This window comes from Macaca mulatta, chromosome 20 (genome assembly GCF_049350105.2).
Source record: "Macaca mulatta isolate MMU2019108-1 chromosome 20, T2T-MMU8v2.0, whole genome shotgun sequence".
In the NCBI taxonomy this organism is placed as follows: domain Eukaryota; kingdom Metazoa; phylum Chordata; class Mammalia; order Primates; family Cercopithecidae; genus Macaca; species Macaca mulatta.
Window position 1 is genome coordinate 71,005,130 of NC_133425.1, and position 25,166 is coordinate 71,030,295.

At 42.2% G+C, this 25,166-nt stretch overlaps 2 protein-coding genes and 1 long non-coding RNA gene across 10 annotated transcripts in view; 2 read left to right on the top strand and 1 right to left on the bottom strand.

Moving 5' to 3' along the window:
- Positions 1 to 25,166, top strand: part of TERF2IP (TERF2 interacting protein) — a 57,155-nt gene that overhangs the window by 1,348 nt on the left and 30,641 nt on the right. For 2 of the 8 annotated variants that reach the window (XR_013411236.1, XR_013411237.1), the window contains exons 2-4: positions 5,123 to 5,247; positions 7,045 to 7,182; positions 8,379 to 8,516. Coding sequence is in view for 2 of the 8 variants with exons in the window: in XM_015126651.3 (XP_014982137.1) it covers positions 5,123 to 5,247; positions 7,045 to 7,452 (533 nt within the window). In the remaining 6 variants the exon portion in view is untranslated. Of the gene's footprint in view, positions 1 to 5,122; positions 5,248 to 7,044; positions 8,269 to 8,378; positions 10,232 to 15,164; positions 15,282 to 23,184; positions 24,444 to 25,166 lie in introns of those variants that run through there. The other 6 variants (XR_013411232.1, XR_013411234.1, XR_013411235.1 and 3 more) reach the window with 6 other exon arrangements.
- On the top strand, positions 733 to 2,591 carry LOC144337754 (uncharacterized). Its single transcript, XR_013411248.1, has 2 exons — positions 733 to 1,548; positions 2,458 to 2,591. It is a non-coding gene; the product is annotated as an uncharacterized LOC144337754 (long non-coding RNA).
- On the bottom strand, positions 12,480 to 14,446 carry LOC114674349 (cytoplasmic polyadenylated homeobox-like protein 2). The gene is given in 3 exon segments (XM_077984766.1): positions 12,480 to 13,035; positions 13,037 to 13,428; positions 14,354 to 14,446. Coding segments are annotated over 3 exon segments (1,041 nt in total).

A 25,166-nucleotide genomic window follows, 5' to 3' on the forward strand; every position in this document is an offset into this window, starting at 1 on the left:
GGCTCAAGCGATCCTCCCGCCTCGGCCTCCCAAAGTGTTGGGATTACAGGCGTGAGCCATCACACCCAGCTTCTGGGTCTAGTTTTAATTTACTTTACCATTGACTAGAATGTTAACATGGTTCTGTATTCAAAAGTTACAAAAAGAATATATAGAAAGCCCTCTCTTGGCCGGGCGAGGTGGCTCAAGCCTGTAATCCCAGCACGTTGGGAGGCCGAGGCGGGCGGATCACACGAGGTCAGGAGTTCGAGAGGAGCCTGACCAACATGGCGAAACCACGTCTCTACTAAAAATACAAAAATTAGCCGGCCGTGGCGGAGAGTTCCTGTAGTCCCAGATACTCAGGAGGCTGAGGCAGGAGAATCGCTTGAACCTCGGGGGAGCGGAGTGAGCCGAGACTGCGCCACTGCTCTGCAGCGTGGGTGACAGCGAGACTCCGTCTCAAAAAAATAATAATAATAATAATAATTTATCTCGTCCTTCCTGCCCACCAGTTACCGACGGGATAACTGGCTTCTTGTGTTTCTGTTAAGAGATGTTCCACAGACTCCTTTTTAAAAAAGATTGCTGCTATGTTCAGGTAGATTTAGTATAAAAGCGTACCAGACTTGTTCATTTTAATGCTGTGGCGTAACTGAATGCCTATGGACTTAAGAAGGTTCTCGGCAGTTGGAAGGTCTCTTCCTGGTCTTGCTTAGGTGAAGTGAATTTTGAATGCAGTTGAGTTGAAAATTGGAGTTCAGTATGACTAGGATGCAGAGCTAGGCTGTTAAGATGTACTTGTGACATATCTGGCATTGACAACTTAAACTGACAGACCCTTTTGTTTAAGGAGGCATGCTGCTTCTCCTCCCCCTCCCTAATCCTCCTACCTTTTCTTTGCCTGTATGGCTACTCCATTTAACACTTGGAGTCTGGGGAGTAAAATCTTTTTCTCTTGTTCAGTATGCTTAGTAGGAATTTTGTTTTTGGTAAAAGTGACGTTTCGGCTTCATTCATTCAGCAGATATTTGAGTGCCAGACATTGTTGTCCCGCTGGAATATAACAAATAAAAGTCCGTGTGGTCATGGAGCTTATAACATGGTAACTGGGGGGTGGTAAGGGCTATGGAGAAAAATAATTCAAGAATGTAAAGGGTTGGGGAGGAGGTTTTTCCTATAGGATGATAAGAGAAAGTGACTCTCATAAGCTGATGTTTAAGCAGAGACCGAAGGAAGAGAAAGAGCAACCCAGGTGGATATCTGGGGAAGAGTGTTCAGGCAGAGGAGGAAGCCAGGGCAAATGCCCTTATGTGGGAGTGTGACTGGTGTGTTTTTGGAGCCACCAAGAGAACAGAGTGGCTCTAATGGAATTAATCTAGCAGATGAGGTTAGGGCTATGTGTATGGGTGAAGTATGTCATCATGTAAGGCCTTGCTTTTATTTTTATTTGTATATGTTGAGACAGGGTCTTACTCTGGCACACAGCTGGAGTGCAGTAGTGCGATCACGGCTCACTGCAGCCTTGACCTCCCAGGCTCAGTGGATCCTCCCACCTCAGCTTCCCAAGTAGCTGGGACTACAGGCACTCGTCAGAACACCTAGCTAATTTTTGTATTTTTTTGTGGAGACAGGATTTGGCCATGTTGCCCAGGCTGGTCTCAAACTCCTGGGCTCAAGCAATCTGCCCAACTTGGCCTTCCAAAAGTGCTAGGATTCCAGTGTGAGCCAGCATGCTGTGTCCAGGCCTTGCTTTTAAATCTGTGATGTTGGGACTATTGGCAAGCCGTTTGGAACTTGGGACAAAATTGAGCTGGATTCATCCTATCCCTCTAAGTAATCTTTTGATAATAAGATATGTAAATGTAAAAATTAGAAAATTCTAAAATGAGTAAGAGAAGATATGAATGAATATATCAGTACAGTGGGAATTGCTCTGAACCATTTGTGGTTCAGGATGCTGCCTGATTTGCCAGAAGAAAAAAAGTAAAAAATATTAGCATGGTGGTAAGTCATGAAGCCAAAAAGACTAAGAAAAAGGTTTATATATTTGATTACCTGAAAATTAAGAACTTCTCATGATAAATAAAGTCAGAGGGTATGCTGGAAAAACATTCCTAATACATTGCAATAGACTTAGTTTCTTTAATGTCTAAAGAGCTCTTTGTCATTAAGAAGTCATTAAGTAAAAAGAAAACTAATAGAAAAATGAGAAAAGGAAATGGAACAGGAAGTTCCCAGAAAAGGAAATAAATAAGCGGCCAATAAACAAATGAAGAAATATTCTATTATTAAATGAAAGTATATCAGACTGGTGCGGTGGCTCACGCCTGTAATCCTAGCACTTTGGGAGGCCAAGCGGCGGCAGATCATGTGAGGTCAGGAGTTCGAGACCAGCCTGGTCAACATGGAGAAACTCCGTCTCTGCTAAAACTACAAAAACTATCCAGGCATGGTGGCCTGCGCCTGTAATCCCAGCTACTCAGGAGGCTGAGTCATGAAAATTGCTTGAACCGGGGAGGTGCAGGTTGCAGTGAGCTGAGATCAAGCCCCTGCACTCCAGCCTGGGCGATAGAGCCAGAGTCCATCTTGAAAAAAAAAACAAAAAGAAAGTAAATCAGACCCTGAGCAGAGGGTCAGTATAAGCTATACTTTGACCCATGAGACCTGTGAGATAATAAATGTGTTGGAATTGTTGTGTATTTATTTGATGAATTGAGATAGCTTCCATTATACAAAATAGAACACAAGCTCCCCAAGTTATTTATTTTTTAAAGTAAATCAGAGCAAGGAGATGTTATATTTTATCTGTAAGATTGGCAAAAGTCAATACAATGGATAATATCCAAAGTTAGTATATGGGAAAACAAGTATATTCCTACGTTGTTAATAGAAATTGATACAATTTCTTTGGGGGACATTTTGACAATATCTGATGACATTTATAATGTATATTCCCTTAAAAATGGCAGTTTTGTTCTAGGAGTTTATCCCGTAGATATACTCAGAGAACAAATGGGTACATACTGAAAGGCAGTCTCCCTATTTACATACCCTTTTTCCTAGGTCCTTCCTAGAGGCAACCTTTATTATCGTCCCTTGTCTGTTACATGTCCCCTTTGCTCGTAGTAGTACTAGCACACTAGACATCAGCTTACTCTGTGGTTTACTTTTTTAAAACTTATTTATCTTGAAGTGTTTGTGTAGTCTGCATAAAGATTTCCCTCATTCTTTTCTCATTGATTGCACTGTATTTCATTATGTGAATGAACAGTAATTTACTTTTTATTATAGAGAATTCCAAGCATTTACAAATAAAGAATAGTGTAATGAGCTATATTGCAGGTAGCCATCACCCACCTTCACCTGATTGTAGTTCATGGCGTTTTTGAAATCTGTATCTTTCATCCCAACTTCCTGGACTATTTTGAAGCAAATGCCAGACATCATATCATTTTATCTGTTTTAGCATGTATCTCTCAAAGATAAGGGTTTTTAAGTTACCATTTAAGAATTTAACTAAATACATACAGTAAAATTAACTTTTTATGGTGTGTACATGCATTTTAAAAACTTTTTTATTGTGGTAAAATGTATATGTCATAAAATTTACAATTCAAATAGTTTTTTAAGTGTTCTGTTCAGTGGCATTATTAAGTGCATTCACATTGTTGGGCAACTGTCACCAACATCTGTATCTAGAACTTACTCATTTTCTAAAACTAAAACTCCATGCCTTTTATTATTTTCTGCTTTTAGGGGTCAGAAACATGCCTATTAAACACTAACTCCCCATTTCTCCCTCCTCTTAGCCTCTGGAAACAACCATTCCACCTTCTGTTTCTATGAATTCAATCTTTCTAGATACCTCATACAAGTAGAATCGTGTACTATTTGCCCTTTTGTGTCTGGCTTATTTCACTTTGCATAATATCTTCAAAGTTCATCCATGTTGTAGCATGTGTCAGAATTTCATTCCTTTTTAAGGGTGAATAATATTCCATTGTGTGTATATACTATGTTTTGTTTATCCATTCATCTATCAATGGGCATTTGACTTATTTCCATCTTTTGTCTATTTTGAATAATGTGGCTGTGAACATGGGTATGACTAGTATCTGTTTGAGACCCTGCTTTCCATTATTTTAGGTTTATGCCTAGAAATGCAATTGCTGGATCATATAGTAATTTTATGTTTAATTTTTTCTTTTTCCTTGTGGGTTGTCATCATGAAATTATATTGAATTTTTTGAGGGACTGCTGTTCTCTTTTCCAGTTATATGTGTTTTAACATATGTTATATTTTGTAACCAGCACCCAAATTGGGATTTAGAACAATTCCATCATGAAAAACTCCCTCTTGCTGCCCCTTTGTTGTATATTTTAGTAAGCAGAAAAGGAGCAGAGTTAAATCTTCAGAGAACAAAATGTAAAGGGGAAGAAACCGGATGTTTAAATTTACAAGGCCCTCCTTTTTGTAGGTGGTATATGGTGGATTGTGGTACATGGCCCAGATCTGCCTTTGGCTGCTAGGAGAGCTGCCTTGCCCAAAGTCCTGTCTTCTTAGGGCTGCCACCATCCAGTGATATTTGCAGAGTTACAAAGTCTCTGCTCCTTGGCCCCAGCTTGGTCAATTCTGAAGGGCCTTCCTAGCTCCAGAGTTGCCCATGGTTTTGGCTGAGGCCTTATAACTCTTTGATAAATCAGCTTCTCTCTCTGCCGACTCCTGCTTTCCTTCTCTTCCACAAAGGTTTTCCCAATATCGCTCCCCAATTCTTTAAATGTCAGTCTCCATCTCAGAGTTTGTTTCTCAAGGAACCCAATTTATGACACATTTTTGTTAATTTGCAAAGTCTGTAAATACAAAGCAAAAATTGAATTAAACTTGAAGAGCATTTTTTATATGTCAGTTTAAGAATGTATAATCATTTGGATAGTACATCTTTTCAGAAGCAAGCATAGAAATGAGTGTATGAACACGTCTTAGACTTTTTTTACCCTTCTGAATAAAAAACAGATGTCTTCTGATAGAAAAAAAAAAGTGCAGGCTCACTCCTGGCCCAGAGCTCGCACAGCAGACAATATATTTTTGGTTTGTGTAAAAGAGGCTACTGCTAGTCTGTCCTGTTCTTCTCTTTAACAGAACCACAGAATAAGAGAACTCCAGATTTGCCTGAAGAAGAGTATGTGAAGGAAGAAATCCAGGAGAATGAAGAAGCAGTCAAAAAGATGCTTGTGGAAGCCACCCGGGAGTTTGAGGAGGTTGTGGTATGTTAACTAGATTTACTCATTATTTTTGTCCCTACCTTCATTCTTCTTTGAAACTGATTATCCTATCCACCTTTTTCATCTACCTGGGGCTCAGGAAAGTGAGAGAGGAGTTCAAGATGGAAAGGAAAAATGGAAAATGGGACTGATCTGGGCTTCAGACATGTTGCCCTGAAGCTTTTGCTTCACAAAGCTTTTAGTTTTTGGCAGGACAAGTTGAGGGGGAAAGGGAGAAAAATTGGGTAGAATAGGGACAGTTATATAAACAGTATAAAGCATCCCACTTTGAGTACTTTAATGTGAGTATGTTTTTCAAAAAGTTTATAGTACTTTTTTTTTCTGTTTTTTTGAGATGGAGTCTCGCTGTCACCCAGGCTGGAGTGCAGTGGCGTCCGCCATCTCAGCTCACTGCAGCCTCCGCTTCCCAGGTTCCAGCGATTCTCCTGCCTCAGCCTACCGGGTAGCTGGGATTACAGGCATGTGCCACCATGCCCAGCTAATTATAGTAATTTTTTTTTATCAAGCAAATTTAGCTTTTTGTGTACTTTGACCTTTTTTGAAATGTTTTAGCTCTTCCATATTCAGTCTAGCTTCTATTACTCTGTTAGAATCCTATATTTAATAATAGCTACAGAGAAAGACAGGACCCATACAATAATGATAAGTTTTTTAAAGGTCCAAATTTTATATTTTTCAAGGATAAAGGGTCTTGTGAATTAACTTTTATTTATTTATTTATTTATTTTTTGAGACGGAGTCTCACTCTGTCACCCAGGCTGGAGTGCAGTGGCTGGATCTCAGCTCACTGCAAGCTCCGCCTCCCGGGTTCACGCCGTTCTCCTGCCTCAGGCTCCTGAGTAGCTGGGACTACAGGCGTCCGCCACCTTGCCCGGCTAGTTTTTTTTTTTGTATTTTTTAGTAGAGATGGGGTTTCACCGTGTTAGCCAGGATGGTCTTGATCTCCTGACCTCGTGATCCGCCCGTCTCGGCCTCCCAAAGTGCTGGGATTACAGGCTTCAGCCACCGCGCCCGGCCTAACTTTTCATATTAACAAAGAAAAATGGTTAGGCTTCAGTCCAAACAAGGGAAATAATCTAAAGCTTCTGTGATTGATGAGTGAAGGAATGCACAGGAATTGGTAGGATTTAGGGATTGTTGCTTTTTGTAGTCTGTGTTTTGTTATTTGATATTTGGTTCATTTTTCATAAACTTCCAACACTCAGCTCTCAAACATGACCTACCTAGGCCTCTTCTCATATAGCATGCTTTGTAATCTGTCTAACTAGTATACCTTGGAAGCCCTAATATATTCATGCAGCAATGCTTTTTGAGTACCTGTTATGTATAGCCATTGGTAGGTATTGGAGATGTGGTGATGAGCAAAACATACAATTCCTGTCCTTAGGAGCTTACAGTCTTGAGAGTGAAGTCAAATATTTAACAAATCTAATGAACATGTGTGCACATATATGTGTGTCTCTCTTTATATATACATACATTTTTCATATTCAGTATAGCTTCTAATATTCTATTGAAATACTGTAGTCAATTATACACACATATACACATATACTTCCCCTACCCCCACACATGTGCACGTACACACACACACGTGTACATATACATACACATCAGACATGAATAAATGTAAGAGGGAACACAGCATATTAAGAGGAACTGAAGGAAGTCCAATGTGATTGGAATGCATAGGGCAAGGGGGTGATAGTTGGAAGAGACCAGATATTGTAAGAATTCAAGGCTTGGTAATTAGGAGCTGATTTTACTCATTCTGTCTAGGTGGATGAGAGCCCTCCTGATTTTGAAATACATATAACTATGTGTGATGATGATCCACCCACACCTGAGGAAGACTCAGAAACACAGCCTGATGAGGAGGAGGAAGAAGAAGAAGAAGAAAAAGTTTCTCAACCAGAGGTGGGAGCTGCCATTAAGATCATTCGGCAGTTAATGGAGAAGTTTAACTTGGATCTGTCAACAGTTACACAGGCCTTCCTAAAAAATAGTGGTGAGCTGGAGGCTACTTCCGCCTTCTTAGCATCTGGTCAGAGAGCTGATGGATACCCCATTTGGTCCCGACAAGATGACATAGATTTGCAAAAAGATGATGAGGATACCAGGGAGGCATTGGTCAAAAAATTTGGTGCTCAGAATGTAGCTCGGAGGATTGAATTTCGAAAGAAATAATTGGCAAGATAATGAGAAAAAAAAGTCACGGTAGATGAGGTGGTTAAAAAAAATTGTGACCAATGAACTTTGGAGAGTTCTTGCATTGGAACTGGCACTTACTTTTTGACCATTGCTGCTGTTGCTCTGTGAGTCCTAGATTTTGTAGCCAAGCAGAGTTGTAGAGGGGGATAAAAAGAAAAGAAATTGGATGTATTTACAACTCTCCTTGAACAAGTATCAATGTGTTTATGAAAGGAAGATCTAAACCAGACAGCAGTTGGTCTACATAGTAGTAATCCTTTGTTGGAATGGAACCCTTGCTATATTAGTGACAAAGTGAAAGGAAATTTAGGAGGCATAGGCCATTTCAGGCAGCATAAGTAATCTCGTGTCCTTTGGCAGAAGCTCCTTTAGATTGGGATAGATTCCAAATAAAGAATCTAGAAATATGGGAAGATTTAATTATGAGGCCTTGAACACAGATATCCCCAAACCCTTGTCATTTCCCCCAGTGAGCTCTGATTTCTAGACTGCTTTGAAAATGCTGTATTCATTTTGCTAACTTAGTGTTTGGGGACCCTGCTCTTTGGCTGTTCTTTTTTTGGAGCCCTTCTCAGTCAAGTCTGCAGGATGTCTTTGTTTACCTACCCCTCAGTTTTCCTTAAAACACGCACACAACCCTAGAGAGTCTTAAGAATAATGTTACTTGGTTAATGTGTTATTTATTGAGTATAGTTTGTGCTAAGCATTGTGTTCGATTTAAAAAATTAGTGGATTGACTCCACTTTGTTGTGTTGTTTTCATTGTTGAAAATAAATATAACTTTGTATTCGAGTCTTGTCAGTAAGTGTTTTGATTGTATACACAAAACTTTTTAGGTATAAAAACCACAAAGGAACTAACAGTTATTGTTAATTACAACTGATAAAGTGGTTCCATTTTAGAGTGAATAGGCCATTGGAAAGATACTAGTTCTTCTGGATGGAGCAAAGAGAAGAGTTGCATCAAGCACTGTGAGAAGTGGCAAAATGAGCTGAACTGCTGAAAGCCAAAGGAGAGAGAAACCAATCAGGGACCAGCAGGTGGGTAGCAGAAGGTGTCAGGACCTCATCCATATTTCCCGGGCACTCATCATTCTCTAGCATATGCCACTAACAGGAATCTTGCAATAAGCACCTGCTTGAGGCTTTCTCTCTGCTTGAATTGCTATGGAGTTAATGCCCCTGTATGGGAATTCGAGGGTGCCTACCCAGCTTCCCTGCCGACCAGAGAAGTTACACAACTGTATATCTGAAAGTTATCCTTTGAGTGGGATAATGGTTTCCACGCCATCTTTTAGAGGTCCCCAGTAGTATTAAACATAGTTGCCCACAGTGGGAATCTACTTATGAATGCATCCTGCATAGGCTTCCTTCTTTTGTCTCACTCCCCACTTCCATACAGTGCATCCTGGAATCATCATTTGTACTAAATGCCTGCTCTCCTCATTTTTTTTTCCTTCAAGAAAATATTTATTGCTTATTGTTATTATGTTTTACAGCAAAATTAAACACACACACTTTTCACAAACACAAAATGGGAATCAAGGCATCTATCAAATTTAAATGTTGAGCCGAGTCCTGGTTTTCAGAATTCAGCAGCCAATCCTGGTTCTGCACCAGGGCCACTAGTCCATGATTTTCCAATAGTTGAGGATCTTTTCAGTAATTGGAACAAAATCTTTATATGTGACAGTCACTTCTACATAAAACCCTTTTGGGAGTTGAGATAGTTTACTGGGTCCTTCACTTGTTGAGACATCCTTTTCTCTATTTCATCACCTGACGGCTTCGCCGTTTTCCGGCTGAAGTAAAACATTGAGCCCACCAGAGTCCAGGTGCTTACCGACATTCATCTGTACCAGTCTGAACTGGTTTTGATACGTTGATACTCTGGCAAGGGCCTTGATTCTCCTTGTCATGGTTCTTAAAGGTTAAACACCTGAATGGTAGTAGGCTGAGGCAGAGGTACACTCAAAATCAAGAGTGTGTGGGGAAAAAAACAAAATCAGAAATGTGTGGGTGAGGGTAAAGAACACTGAAAGCCTGGTGGGGATTGGGATCTGGATTTAAAAATTAAAGTGCCCATCCAGGTCACATGTGAGTATACCTCAATGCTCTGGAAGGCAAACAAAATTTGAATTTGGCTAGCAGAAAATATTTTTATCACTTTTTAAGGGCTTAGAGTCCAGTTTCTCCTTAGTAACAGGCTGTTTGTGTTTCCTATTGGCCTAGGCACCCATATCTTGGGTTTGTCAGTTCTCGGCCTCCATTACCTGGAGATAGGATTCTGTCTAGCGGTTCACACTTGCCATTGGTTGCATTATCAGGAGTCTGCTCTAGAGAGTCCCCAGGGCTGTCTGTGCTCAGTCCTCACCTTGGGCAATCAATGTTGCCCCAGCGAGCTGCAGCTTTGGTTTAGGTCCTGGCCCAGGGTCTGCAGGAATGGGGTTCGGGATTGGCACAGAAGGCTGAGACAGTCTTGATGGTGTGGTTGTTCACTGTCGTGTCATCTGGTCCTGCAGAGCTGCGGGAAGACCCAGTCCTCAGCTTTGCGAAATGGGGGCCACCCCAATTATGCTGGGACCATTGTAAGTGGGGTATTTGAAAAGATGGCGAACATGATATTTACTGATTTCTTTTGCATTAAATGAGTAGTTTCTAATACATTAAATAGCATTTTATTTTCCTTTTTTAGAGACAGGGGATCTCTCTGTCACCCAGGCTGGAATGCAGTGGCACTATCATAGCTCACTGCAGCCTCAAACTCCTGGGCTCAAGTGATGTCCCTGCCTTGGCCTCTCAAAGTGCTGGGATTACAGGCATGAGCCACTATGCCTGGCCAACAGTTTAATTAATTTTTGCTGTATATTTTGAGTGTTTAAAAGTGGTTTCTCTAGGATTTGCCATACATATCTGATCAGAATTAGTTTCAGATTTATATTAGCTTAAGTCCAGTGAAATAGGGCCGGGCGCGGTGGCTCAAGCCTGTAATCCCAGTACTTTGGGAGGCCGAGACGGGCGGATCACGAGGTCAGGAGATCGAGACCATCCTGGCTAACACGGTGAAACCCCGTCTCTACTAAAAAATACAAAAAACTAGCCAGGCGAGGTGGCGGGCGCCTGTAGTCCCAGCTACTCGGGAGGTGAGGCAGGAGAATGGCGTAAACCCAGGAGGCGGAGCTTGCAGTGAGCTGAGATCGCGCCACTGCACTCCAGCCTGGGCGACAGAGCGAGACTCTGTCTCAAAAAAAAAAAAAAGAAAGAAATATACATAGATGTTACTCCTATATGACTATTCTCTTTCCCCTGTTTTTGTGGTATATATATTACATATATTAATATTACAAATCCAACAATACATTATCATAAGGATTACTTTAGCAGCTATGATCATTTTTATTAGCATCTGTGATCATGTACCTCCTTCTGTTATTGTCAAAATACATACATTAGACTTCTATGTTACAGGACCAACTTATACACTTATGCAATTTTCAAAAAATCAGTTGAGAAAAAATGCATTTACAGTGTCTTTTATAATGGCATAATTATCTTTACATGCGCTTTCTATCCACGTATATGATTATTTTGTTACATTTTTTCTTTTTCTTTTGTAAGACAGAATCTCACTCTGTTGCCTAGGCTGAAGTGCAGTGGTGTGATCTTGGCTCACTGCAACCTCTTCTTCCTGGGTTCAGCCATTTGTGTGCCTCAGCCTCCGAGTAGCTGGGACCACAGATGCGTGCCACCATGCTTGGCTCATTTTTTGAATTTTTTTACAGACCAGGTTTTGACATGTTGACCAGGCTGGTCTGGAACTCCTGATCTCACGTGATCCACCTGCCTCAGCCTTCCAAAGTGCTGGGATTACAGGTGTGAGCTACCACACCCAGCTAAGCCACCCCGCCCAGCATTTGTTGGTTTTTCAATCCATACTTTGTAGAGCCAGGCTTCTCCAGGCCACCATAAAATATATGGTCATGAGTTCAGGAACTATAAGACATGTAGATACTGCTTCTCTACAAGAAGGGACCAACAGCTCGTGGAGCCTTCCTGAAGACTTTTTTTTTTTTTTTTTTGAGACACAATCTCACTTAGTCACTCAGGCCAGAGTGTAATGGAACGATCACACCTCACTGCAGCCTCCACCTCCCAGGCTCAAGTGATACTTCCATCTCAGCCTCCCAGTTAAATGGGACTGCAGGCACATGCCATTGTGCCTGGCTTAAATTTTTTTTTTTTTTTTTTAAAGAAATTAGGGTCTTCTGATGTTTCCCAGGCTAGTCTTGAACTCCTGGGCTCAAGCGATCCTCCTGAACCAGCCTCCTGAGTAGCTGGTACCACAGGAGCTCACTATCACACACAGCTAATTTATTTTAAAAAGTGGTTTTTTTTTGGCCGGGCGCAGTGGCTCAAGCCGGTAATCCCAGCACTTTGGGAGGCCGAGACGGGCGGATCACGAGGTCAGGAGATCGAGACCATCCTTGCTAACCCCGTGAAACCCCGTCTCTACTAAAAAATACAAAAAAAAAAACTAGCCGGGCGTGGTGGCGGGCGCCTGTAGTCCCAGCTGCTCGGGAGGCTGAGGCAGGAGAATGACGTGAACCCGGGAGGCGGAGCTTGCAGTGAGCGAGATCCGGCCACTGCACTCCAGCCTGGGCGACAGAGCGAGACTCCCTCTCAAAAAAAAAAAAAAAAAAGCCCCTTTTTTTTTTTTTTTTTTTTTTTATAGTTGGGGTCTCACCATGTTGCCCAGGCTCTTGTCATGAACTCTTAGGCTCAAATAACCTCACCTCGGCTGGCTTTTTTTTTTTTTTTTTTTTTTGATTTTTATTTATTTACTTATTTTTATTTTTTATGTCAAGGCTTCTGGAGATGACTTTGCTTTGGCCTGCTGTGTGGGTGACTGTGGGCTTGATCTGTGGCTATGGTTCTGACACTTAGCAATACTTTGCAAAGCTGCATCATTGGGTCCCTGTGGCAGGCCCTTGTAGACCCCTCAACCTAAAACTGCTGCATTTGAGTCCTGGGTTGCTCTGAAGCCCCTTCCTGCATATCTTGCCCCAGAGGCAGCAGGGGTGAGTCGGCAGCTATTTGGGGAGGCATGTGCTGCAGTTGAGAGCACAACGGCTTTCCATTATTCTGAGGCAGTTGACTCTGCAGCTGTGACTGAGCCGAGGGCCACTGCTTCCCTAGATCCCAAGGACCCCAGTCCATCGGCAGCCGTTCCTGGACCATCATCCCCTCTAAGTAATTCTGAGGCTGTTGGTGCTGCTGCGGGTGATACTGCCAATCATTCTGCTGCTGTTCTTGCAGCAGTGAGAGACAAAATGAGCAACGACAACCGTCTGTCTTCTGCTCTTCCTGAGGCCTCTCCACCCCATATGCACCTTGAGCATAATCCAAAAGGAAGGGACTTGCATGCTGGCTTTCCCTGGTTTCAGTCCTTTCTCCATGAAAATATGGCACAGAAGATGGAGGAGGATGAAGGCATACTGCAGAGTTGTAGCTGAGAAAATGATAGTCAGTAGAATGCCCACTTCCTGTGTCACCTCCATACTCCACAGCGTGGTTGCTTTTCAGTGCCTGTGACCAGATGGTAGCTCTGGGAGGCCACCTGCTGACTGGGAATCCCCGGTTTCTCCAGATAAGAGCACTGGCGGCCCACCTGTTGACTGAGAATCTCTTGGTTCTCCAAAGAGAAGCAATTGTAGCCCATCTGTTGACTGGGAATCCTCTGTTTCTCCAGAGGGGAGCAACCAGCTGTACTCATCAGAGCACTCTTGGCACAGGAAAAACTCTGCTCTGTGGCATAGTTGGAAGCTGCAGCTTGGGTTTCCTGGAGGCTTAAACATGGATGGGCTTGGACTGGGAAATCGTGTTTTTTCCAAATAACAAATAATCTGTGTCTTTCTGCAGGTGGAAGTCTGGCTCTATTATTTTGGAACCAGGTCTAAAGGGAAAAGATAATTTTGTATTATCAAATCTGCTTACCTGATTATATTCCTCTACCCATTCCTTAATGTAGGAGGCTTTTTCTTTTTAAGCCTCTTAAAAGCAGAGTCCCTGACTTGCCTTCGGACATTAAGGCATATAAAAAATAAGACAATCTGTCCTAGAACTGCACATATTATACCAGAGGTCATGCATCATGCATTTCTAGAACCATAACCTCCTTCACTGGAGACAGTGACACCATGGTTTACATGTAAACCTAGGCTGTCCAGAATCTATCTCCAAACTACTTGTGACCTATTTGCAATCTTCTCCTGCTTGCTCACTGAGACCCACTCTCTGCTACAGAAGAGGCTCCCAGCTGTCCCACCTAGATGTGGATTGTTCCTACAACCCTGCTACTTTACTCATGCTCTTCCACCAGGAAGAATTAATAATGTATTTTCTGATACCATTTCTGTTGCATATATGCACATTCTTACATACATTGGGTTCAAGAGTCACAGGTAGAGTGCAATTGTTTCAATTATTTATTGACCATATATTTGTTGTATGACCCTCTGAGGAGAAGAAACCATTTTTCTTGTGCTCTCATACCACAACAATCACAGAAAGACTACTGTGAGCAAATGTGTTTCCCCGCACACAAGGCAAGCAATCAGTTGTGCAGTGCACAACAGCTGGGCATCCTCCAATTCAATTCCAGCACTGCCTACCTGGAAATACTGTCAGATCCCACAGGTGGAGGGCTCAGTCCTGCAAGACTGCCCCTCTTTCAGATGCCAGTTGCAAGTCTGGGCTTTTACAACTTTTGGCTGACTGGCTTCGGGTTGGGGCTCCTGTGACCTCCTTTTTGGGTTTGATTAACTTGCCAGAGCAGCTCACAGAACTCAAGGAATCACGTATGTTTACCAGTTTGTTACAAAGGATATGGATTCATAGGGTGAGATATGGGGAAAGGGATGCAGAGCTTTCATGCCCTCCCTGGACAAGCCACTCTCCAGGAACTTCCACATGTTCAGCTATCTGGAAGCTCCCCAAACCCACTCTTTTTTTTTTTTTTTTTAATGGAGGCTTCATTGCATAGGCATAATTGATTGAACCATTGACTGCTGGTGATCAACTTAACCATCAGCGCCTTCCCCTCCCCAGAAGTTGGAGGGTGGGGCTGAAAGTCCCAACCCTCTAAACCTGCTTGGATCTTTCCAGCTCTCATCCTGAAGCTACTAGGGTCTACCAACCATCAGTCAACTCATTAGTGTACAAAAAGACATCACTTTGGAGATTCTAAGTATTTTGAGAATTGCATGCCAGGAAACAGCAGAAAACCAATTATATATTTAGAATAACTGTAGTTATTTCGTTCAATTTGTCTAATCTTTGTTTTTCTCTCCCCTAAAAAGAGGATAATAATATTCAAATACCCAGATTATTCAGGCTTTGAGGGAGGCAGAGATGAGAAAATGCTTTTTGTACCCAAGCTGTGGTGCATCCCAAGAAGCTATGGTTTGAATAAGGGAGAAATTTTTTTTTCTTTTTTGAGACGCAGTCTCGCTCTGTTGCCCAGACTGGAGTGCAGTGGTGCAATCTTGGCTCACTGTAAGCGCTGCCTCCCGGGTTCATGCCATTCTCCTGCCTCAGCCTCCTGAGTAGCTGGGACTACAGGCTCCTGCCACCACGCCCGGCTAATTTTTTGTATTTTTAGTAGAGATGGGGTTACACCGTGTTAGCCAGGATGGTCTCAATCTCCTGACCTCATAATCTGCCCGCCTCAGCCTCCCAAAGTGCTGGGATTACAGGCATGAGCCACCGCGCCCGGCTGGAGATAATTCTTATGGTTCAGGCAACAGGGTAAGTTACTTGCATAATCTAATAGGAACCTCTTATTTTTATATTTCTGTGTCCTGTGCTACTAAGCTCAGAATTGCTTTAGGCTATGAGGAGCACTAAAGCTACAAGGATCTTTGATCCATACACAGGATAATTGTTTAAAACAAAACCATGACTAGGCACAATGAACCAGGCACCTACAACACAGAAAATTACACATATTTTAGAAAAAGCTGAGGTGCAGGAGTGCTGTGGTTTAAATGTCCCCACCAAAACTCATGTTGAAATTGTAAACCAAAAATACAATTCTAAAGCCCCCCAACCATCTGAATGGACCCCTCCTCTCAGCCAAGGGCTTTCCAAAGTTAACTGAAAAACTAGTTCAGACCATGATGGCAAATGGGAGCCAGGCAGGCCTCATTATACCCTCCATTCTTTAGGGATTACTGATAAAACACACTCTTCAAGTATGATAAGAAACATAGACTCTTCAAGTCTGATAAGAAACAGTCTATTCTCTCTGAAGTCTGCCACCTGGTGGCTTCATCAGCATGACAACACTTTGGTCTCCACAATTCCTTATGGTAACCCAGACATTCCTTTCTAGTGATAATAACTCTTTCAACTGACTACCAATAAGAAAATCTTTGAATCTGCCTATGACTTGGAAGCCCCTGCTTCCAGTTGTCCTGCCTTTCCAGACCCAACCAACATATATCTTACATGTATCAACTGACGACTTACGTCTCCCTAAAATCTATAAAACCAAGTTGTGGCCTGACCACCTTGGGCTCGTGTCATCAGGACCTCCTGAAGCTGTGTCACAGGCACATTCTTAACCTTGACGAAACTTTCTACATTGATTAAGATCTGTCTCAGATACTTTTGTTTTATAAAACCTAATCTTCGGCCAGGTGCGGTGGCTCACGTCTGTAATCCCAGCACTTTTGGAGGCTGAGGTGGGCAGATCACTTGAGGTCAGGAGTTCGAGACCAGCCTGACCAACATGGAGAAACCCCGTCTCTACTATTTGTAAAAATACAAAATTAGCCAGGCATAGTGGCACATGCCTGCAATCCCAGCTACTCAGCAGGCTGAGGCAGGAGAATCGCTTGAATGGGGTAGGCAGAGGTTGTGGTGAGCTGAGATGGCGCCATTGCATTCCAGCCTGGGCAACAAGAGCGAAACTCCATCTCAAAACAAAAACAAAAACAAACAAAAAAACAAAACGTCAGTCTTCAACGTGGCAGCACTGAGAGGTGAGGCCTTAAGAGGTGATTGGATCAAAAGGACTTTGCTCTCATGAATGGATTAACACATTCATGGTTTAATAGATTAATGGCTTATCATGGGAGTGGTACTGGTGGCTTTACAAGGGTAAGTAAGACCCCTGAGCTAGTACCCTCAGCCACCTTGCCATGTGATACCGTGTACCACCTTGTGGTCCCCACCAGCAAGAAAGCTCTCACCAGATGCGGCCCCTTGACCTTGGACTTCTCAGCCTCCATAACTATAAGAAAGAAATGTTTTCTTTATATTCATTCAATTTCAGATACTCTGTTCTAAGCAACAGAAAATGGACTAGGAGAGTCACGAATTTGTCAGAGTTTATAGAGCCAGTGGGAGGCAGTGCTCATGAGAGTCTAACCAAAAAAAGCAAGTGTCTACTTTCATATATCACAGTGCCTTCTATGCTCCTGCCCTAGTCATGATTGCCTCCTGATTACAATAGGGGCACTTTCTATAAACACAGGCAGCTCAAGGCAATGCAATGCAATTTAAATTGCCACTTTCCGTGAACTCCCTTTCATAAGCCTGTCCTTTGATGGGCATTGAAAATGATTAATAAGCAATACCAAAAATTGAGAAACTCAATGGTCAGAAATTCAGAAATGTAAAAAAAAAAAAAAAAAAGGTAATACTATAAGAATGTGTATTTACAGAAAGGACTGTGCCACTGCCAGAGCTTCAGCTGCCTGGCATTTAAAGTTTTAACTCAGTTGAAGAATTGAGAGATCATGGCGGACAAGAGGCAGGACTAGATTGCAGCTCCCACACAGACAGACAGAGCAGTGTGTGGAGACTCACATGGTGAACTTTTGCTCCAGAACTACTGCAGGAATAAACCAGGAAAGCTGAGAGAACCCACAGACCCTCTCAAGGAAGTAGATTGCTCCTGAAGGGCCCGGGAGACACCCCAAATACTGTGATGCTCTCTTCAAAATGGGACCTCCTGGCAGGAGGCCAACAAGCACAAAAATAGTGCATTAAACAAGCAAAACTAAGGACCCTCACAGGGTCCATTTCACCCCCAGTCACCTCCACCAGAGCAGGTGCTGGTATCCACAGCTAAGAGACCTGCAGATGATTCACATCACGGGACTCTGTGTAGACAACCTCCCAGCACCAGCCCGGAGCCCAGCAGACCTACTGGGTAGCTAGATCCAGAAGACAGATAACAGCTACAGCTCGGCTCACAGGAAGCCATATCCCTGGGAAAAGAAAAAGAGTACTACATCAAGGGAACACCCTGTGGGACAAAAGAATCTGAACAGCAGCCTCGAGCCCTAGCGCTTCCCTCTGAGATAGCCTACCCAAATGAGAAGGAACCGGAAAAGTAATTGTGGTAATATTAAGGGAGGAGATCACCCCTCATATTGTCTTATGCCCAATTTCTGCTCCAAAGGAAAAAGAAGTAAAAACTAAAAGGCAGAAATGAAATCCACAAGCAGACAGCCTGGTGCCGCACCCTGGGCCTGGTAGTTAAAGATTGACCCCTGACCTAATCGGTTATGTTATCTATAGATTACAGACATTGTATAGAAAAGCACTGTGAAAATCCCTATCCTGTTCTGTTCTGTTCTAATTACCGGTGTTTGCAGCCCCCAGTCATGTAACTCCTGCTTGCTCAATCTATCATGACCCTCTCACGTGGACCCCCTTAGAGTTGTGAGCCCTTAAAAGGGACAGGAATTGCTCACTCGGGGAGCTCAGTTGTTGAAGACGTGAGCCTTGCTGAAGCTCCCAGCTGAATAAACCCCTTCCTTCTTAAACTGGGTGTCTGAGGGATTTTGCCTCTGGCTTGTCCTGCTACAATGTGACAAAGCAAGGTTCTTTAACACCCCCCAAAAAAATCACACTACCTCACCAGCAATGGAGTCAAACCAAAAAGAAATCCATGATTTACCTGAAAAGGAATTCACAAGGTCAGTTATTAAGCTAGTCAAGGAGGCATCAGAAAAGGTGAAGTACAATTTAAGGAGATGAAAAAACGAAGAAAAGGAATAAGGGGAGAAATCTTCAGTGAAATATACAGCACAAATAAAAAACAATAAAAACTTCAGGAAATAACAGATGTACTTAGAGCAATGCAAAATTCTCTGGAAAGCCTCAGTAATAGAATCAAACAAGCAGAAGAAAGAACTTCAGTGCTTCAAGACAAGATTTTTGAATTAATCTCAGCCAACAAAGACAAATAAAAAAGAATAAGAAAAAATGAACAAAGCCTCCAAGAAGTTTGGGATTATGTTAAATGACCAAACCTAAGAATAATTGGCATTCCTGAGGAAGAAGAGAAATCTAAAAGTTTGAAAGACATATTTGGGGGAATAATCAAGGAAAACTTCCCTGGACTTGCTAGAGACCTAGACATCCATATACAAGAAACTCAAAGAACATCTGGGAAATTCATCCCAAAAAATAATCGCCTAGGCACATTGTCATCAGGTTCATCTAAAGTTAAAATGAGGAAAGAAAGAACCTTAAGAGCCATGAGACAAAAGCACCAGGAAACCTCTAAAGGAAAACCTATCAGATTAACAGCAGATTTCTCACCAGAAACTCTACACGCTAGAAGAGCTTGGGGCCCTATCTTCAGCCTCCTTAAACAAAATAATCATCAGCAAGCTGGCCCAAACCACCGTCACCTCCACTAACTACAGCAGCATTAACTCATCCCCTGCTTCCAAATTTGCCTCATTGCAGTCTGGTTTTCACAATACATACCCACTGTATTTCACATACATACATACATAATACTATTTTCCTATGTGATGAAATGCTATATACTGCTTACTTCTTTATATTTTTCTTTGAGACAGAGTCTTTCTCTGTCATCCAGGCTGGAGTGCAGTGGAAAATACCTGATGTGCTAAGGCAGGAGAATCGCTTGAACCCGGGAGGTGGAGATTGTAGTGAGCCGAGATTCCACCACTGCACCCCTGCCTGGGCTACAGAGTGAGACTCCATCTCAAAAAAAAAAAAAAAAAAAAATTACCTTGATTGGCATTGGTTTACAATTTCAAAATAATTTTGCACATATTGTAGGACAGAGCAACTGAATATAAATTGAACTAGGGCATTCACTGTAAGAGAAGGGGCCACAAATGTACAGTACGAAAGTTGAGACAGAATCTTGTGTATGCCGGGTGGAGTGGCTCACACCTGTGATCCTGCATTTATGATTTTTTGTTTTGTTTTGTTTTTGAGATAGAGTCTCTCTCTGTCCACCCAAGCTGTAGTGCAATGGTGCAATCATGGGTCATTGCAGCCTTGACCTGCTGGGCTCAAGCGATCTTCCCAGCCCAGCCTTCTGAGGTTAGGAGTTCGAGACCAGCCAGAGCAACATGGCAAAACCCTGTCTCTACTAAAACTACAAAAATTAGCTGGATGTGGTGGTGGGCGCCTGTAATCCCAGCTACTTGGGAGGTTGAGGCAGGAGAATTGCTTGAACCTGGGAGATGGAGGTTGCAGTGAACTGAGATTGCGCCATTGCACTCTGGCCTGGGTGACAAGAGCAAAACTCTGTCTCCAAAAAAAGAAAAATACATACAAAACACAGAATGAGCCCTTACATGTGACCTCATTCCATCCAGGAGTCATCAATAACAATAAACCTAAGCCTAACCCAAGATGCTTCAAAGAGTGACAAAGCCTCTTCCATACTTTAGATATGAAAGTTCTCACAATATTTCTGAACAAAAGCACAGAATAAAAAACTGCCACATTTGTGAGCTAGGAAAAAAACAATACCTAGGACATTTTTGTTTTTTAAGAGACAAGGCCTCATTCTGTCACCCAGGCTGGAGTGCAGTGGCATGATCATAGCCTACGGCAGCCTCCAACTCTTGGGCTCAAATGATCCCTCCTGCCTCAGGCTCCCAAGTAGCTGGAACCATAGGCATGCACCACACCTGGCCAGTTTTTATTTTTTTCGTAGAAATAGGGTCTTGCTATGTTGCCTAGGCTTGTCTCAAACTTCTGGACTCAAGCTATCCTCCTACCACTGCCTCCCAAAGTGTTGGGATTACAGGCATGAGCCACCGCATCCAGCCCCAATTGCTCTGCTTTAATAATTATTAGTACACAGCTAGTCTTTGTCTGATCTAGAATCTATCCATTCGAACTTCCCCCCAAGATTTTTTACCTTTTAATAAAATTTGATCTGTAGGCATTTTTGTCTGCCTAAAAACCAAATAATTTTATAAACAAGAACCATAATTGGGTTTAATTTTTAAACGCCTAGTCCTATCTGAAAGCTGCAGTGTCCAATTGTACCCTGAGTGAATAACACCAGTCAAACTGACTGCCCGCAATCTTCACTATTATAAGGTGAAAGATGAAGCCCTACAAAACCCCAGTTTTCATGGAAACAGTCTTCTCACAACAAAACACACTGAGTTCTCTACCAAAGGCACTCATCTTGGGAAGACATGTAGAATCTCTAGTCCAGGGTCTTTCCAACTGAAAAAATAATGAACTGTAAAGCCGAATTACTTTAAATATACTGAGGTGCCCACCCTAATCATGCATCCATCCTAGTCATGCTTTTTTGATTTATTTACAGAACCCACCTTTTCAATCCTATCTTCTATTCATTGAGATTAGTTTTCTTCTTTAATTCTTCAATACCATATTTTCATCCTCATTTTACAGGTAAGAACCTTTGGTGTAGAATTGTTCAGAGCCCAGGGTCAGGTCTCCGACCCTGGCAGTCTGACAGCTGATTCCATGCCTTTCACCACACACTTATTCTATATAACAGTGATTCTGTACACTCTTGTGAGAACTAAAAATAAAATTCCAAGCCCCCCAAACAACTCAATGAACTGCCCCCCCACCCACCTTAGCCAAAGGAACCTCAGAGAAACCTTAAAAACTGAGTTCTGGCCAGGTGTGGTGGCTCAGGCCTGTAATCCCAGCACTGTGGGAGTCCGAGGTGGGCGGTCACCTGAGGTCAGGAGTTGGAGACCACCCTGGCCAACATGGCGAAATCCCATCTCCACAAAAAGTTCAAAAATTAGTCGGGTGTGATGATGGATACCTGTAATCCCAGTTACTCAGGAGGCTGAGGCAGGAGAATCGCTTCAACCCGGGAGGCGCAGGTTGCAGTGTGCTGAGATTGTACCACTGCACTCTAGCCTGGGTGACAGAGCAACTCTGTCTCAAAAAAAAAAAAAAAAAAAAAAAAGCAAAGTACCCCCAAAAAACTGAGTTCCCAGACACATCTCATTATATTTCTCACTTTTGTGGTTTAGACACAGCTGACCAGCATTAATATTTAAATGGAGATCATGAGACTGACAAAAGTAACTCTTGGTGGCAGTAAAACCAAATTAATAAACAGGACCTAAGGCACTGTGAGGCATGGATTAAGTCACACACCCTTACACTTAAAGAATAAACTATGCGCCAAGCACGGTAGCTCACGCCTATAATCCCAGCACTTTTGGAGGCTGAGGCTGGAGGATCACTTGAGGTCAGGAGTTCAAGATCAACCTGGTCAACATGGTGATACCCTGTCTCTCCTAAAAATACAAAAAAATTAGCTGGGCATTGTGGCGTGTGTCTGTAATCCCAGCTACTCAGGAGGCTGAGGCAGGAGAATTGCTTGAACCCAGGAGGCGGAGGTTGCAGTGAGCTGAGATCGCACCACTGTACTCCAGCCTAGGCAACAGAGCAAGACTCCACCTCAAAAAAAAAAAAAAAAAAAAGAATAAACTATGCTCTAACTGCCACAAGGGTTTACTTTATCTCTAGCAGCTAAACAAGCACTGGCCTCGAGATAAGCAATGCTGAAGCAGTGGCAGTTCACCAACCATTAGATACTGAGCTTCTCTGTTCCAAGAGCCATAACTGCAGCTTTGATTGAACAATAGGCTGATTTATGTAATTCTCCACTGCTAAGGGACCACTGACTGAAACTGACCCAATAGTTTCATTGACAGCTGTTTTCTGATAAACTAGAAATGGACTCTTCTTGTCTTAAAGCTTGAAACTTACTTGTTTTATGTGAGTTTTAATTTTTTTATTTTTAGGAAAGGACTCCCAGGCCTCTCAAAAAGTATTAAAGAACTAAAACTTGGCCAGACATAGTGGCTCACGCCTTTAATCCCAGCACCTTGGGATGCTGAGACGGATGGATTACTCAGGGTTAGGAATTCCAGACCACCCTAATCAACATGGTGAAAAAACTAGCTGGGTGTGGTCGTGTGTGCTTGTAATCCCTGCTACTGGGTGGCTGAGGCAGGAGGAGGCTTGAACCCAGGAGGCAGAGGTTTCAGTGAGCCAAGATCGTGCATCTATGCTCCAGCCTAAGTAACAGAGTGAGACTCCAGACTAAAAAAAAATAATAATAAAATAAAGAATTAACAAAGAACTGACACTCACTGGATCATCACATCTAAACAATGAGACCCCAGGCCCTTAATTCATCACAATTGCTTCCTTACCCCTCCTGAGTTCCTGTTTTCACATACATAGTTACATTTCTTGCCTGCTATATAAACCCCTAATTTTAGTCAGTCAGGGAGATGGATTTGAGACTGATCTCCTACCTCCTAGGCTGCAATAATTATTTTCTCAGTGATTGGCTTCCTTTGTGGCCAGAAGTACGACCTAGACTGAACCCCTGGTGTTTTGGTAGCAGATTTTGGTTCCCTGACCCTGAACGCGTTGCTCATGGCTTGGCTCCCAAGGGCTGGGAGTCTCAGAAGCTTTCCTAAGCTGCTGCCAACCCAATTTTCGCTGGAGGTGAGTTTCTGTCTCTCTCTGGCTGCACTGCTGCCAGCCCCAAGTGTGTTCCTGATTGCCTGGGAATAGCCTTTGAAATTTGCCATCTGTATCCTGATAGGTGAATGTCCTTTGTGGGTCCAGACAGCAGAATCTGCTCCTCTCAACGTGGCAAATTTTTAAAGGAATTTCCTTTTGCAGGTTGAACAAGGCCCACTGACTGAGAGAGAGAATGCCCTGACTGTTTTAGAGTGGACACTCTGGGATTACAGATGTGAGCCACCACCCCCAGCCATTTTCTAGTTATTTTTAATCCTAAGCCATTTATCTATCACTGATGGGCCTTCATGTATGGACTTGAAAACAAAATATATACAAATGTTGCACTGGTTTGAAGATTTTAGTAATGAAAGCTACCTAATCGGTTGTCAGTATGTTATCTAGAAAACAATCTTTGTAATATGTGATGATGCTTTTTCAAAATAGCTGAAAAGAAATTATTCTGTGCTTGCTTTTACTTTGTTCTTGTTTTGTCCTATAATATTTAAGTGAAGGGAGATTATTTAGCCTCATATTGAATTTCCAAAACTGATATTTGCGTTTGCTATTTTTTTATGATGGAGAGAAAAGTTATCTTACTTTGATAAGTTTGACATAGGACCTATCACTTTTTGAAGCTTTTGGTGACAGTTCTGTCACTAGAATGCTAGCAATTAGATATATGCAATGAATAGCTTAATTACTTTAATAAAATGTCTTGAAGTGCTGCAGACAGTAACTCTTGGACACATATCACAGTATTTTAATTTGTGACATGTTAGAGAGAATGATAATACTTTCTGTGGTATAAATATCCCATTACCTAATCCTAGTTCTGTTAACTTTCAGGGCTTTGACTCCTGAGTCTGAAAAAGCCACCACCCCCTGCTAAATCTTAAGTGTTAACACCAGTTGGAGTCTCATCTTCAGACTCGGTAGAAGATGATAATCAAAATAAACTGTTTTCATGAGACACGGGTCCGGGAATAAAAACCACTCAATCCTTCTAGGCCCAGGGACTATCAAAGAAGAGGTGGTGGCCTGAGACTGTAAGGACTGATTTTGAGAGATAAGATTAGTTCAGTTTTTTTTTTATTTGTTTCTTTTGAGACAAGGTCTCCCTCTGTCACCCAGGCTGGAGTGCAGTGGCGCCATCACGGCTCACCACAACCTCTGCTTCCCAGGCTCAAGTGATCTCACCTCCACATCCTGAATAGCTGAGACCACAGACACATACCACCATGCCTGCCTTGGCCTCCCAGGGTGCTGGGATTACAGATGTGAGCCACCACTCTGGGCCTGGAGTTTCTCTATAAATCAAACATTAATCTCAAAAGCACACTGAAGCATGGCCAGCATCTGGTCCCCTGTGTTGGAAAAACCGAGTTTTCTTGGAACACAGATCTACTCTTTAATAAAAAAATATAAAAGGTTATAAAACATTGATGGAAATCTTACCTTATGGTGGAACTGATTAAAATTTTAATAGTTAAAATTAATCACAAAATTAATTCAATTTTAATTTAATTAAAATTAGTTTCCAGAAGTCTGAGAGAGACACATTAGCCTTATTAGACTTATTTGTTATGTAAGAGTTTTGTAGGAAGCATTGTCAAATCTGAGGTGGTGTTTAGCTTCCTTTGGGTTGTATTTATATAGATGTGTTGTTAATGTGTGTTCCAGGAGCCTATGAGATTTTAAAAATTCTCATATGTCTTAATATATATTGTCAGTAGTAATTGTGATTATTGTAATTGTTGTATGCCACAGAAATAAGCAAATTTCCTTGTTGACTCTGTCTTTAACTATGGCTGTCTTAAGACTTTTGTCACCCATTATTGTTTTTTTTGCTTTGAT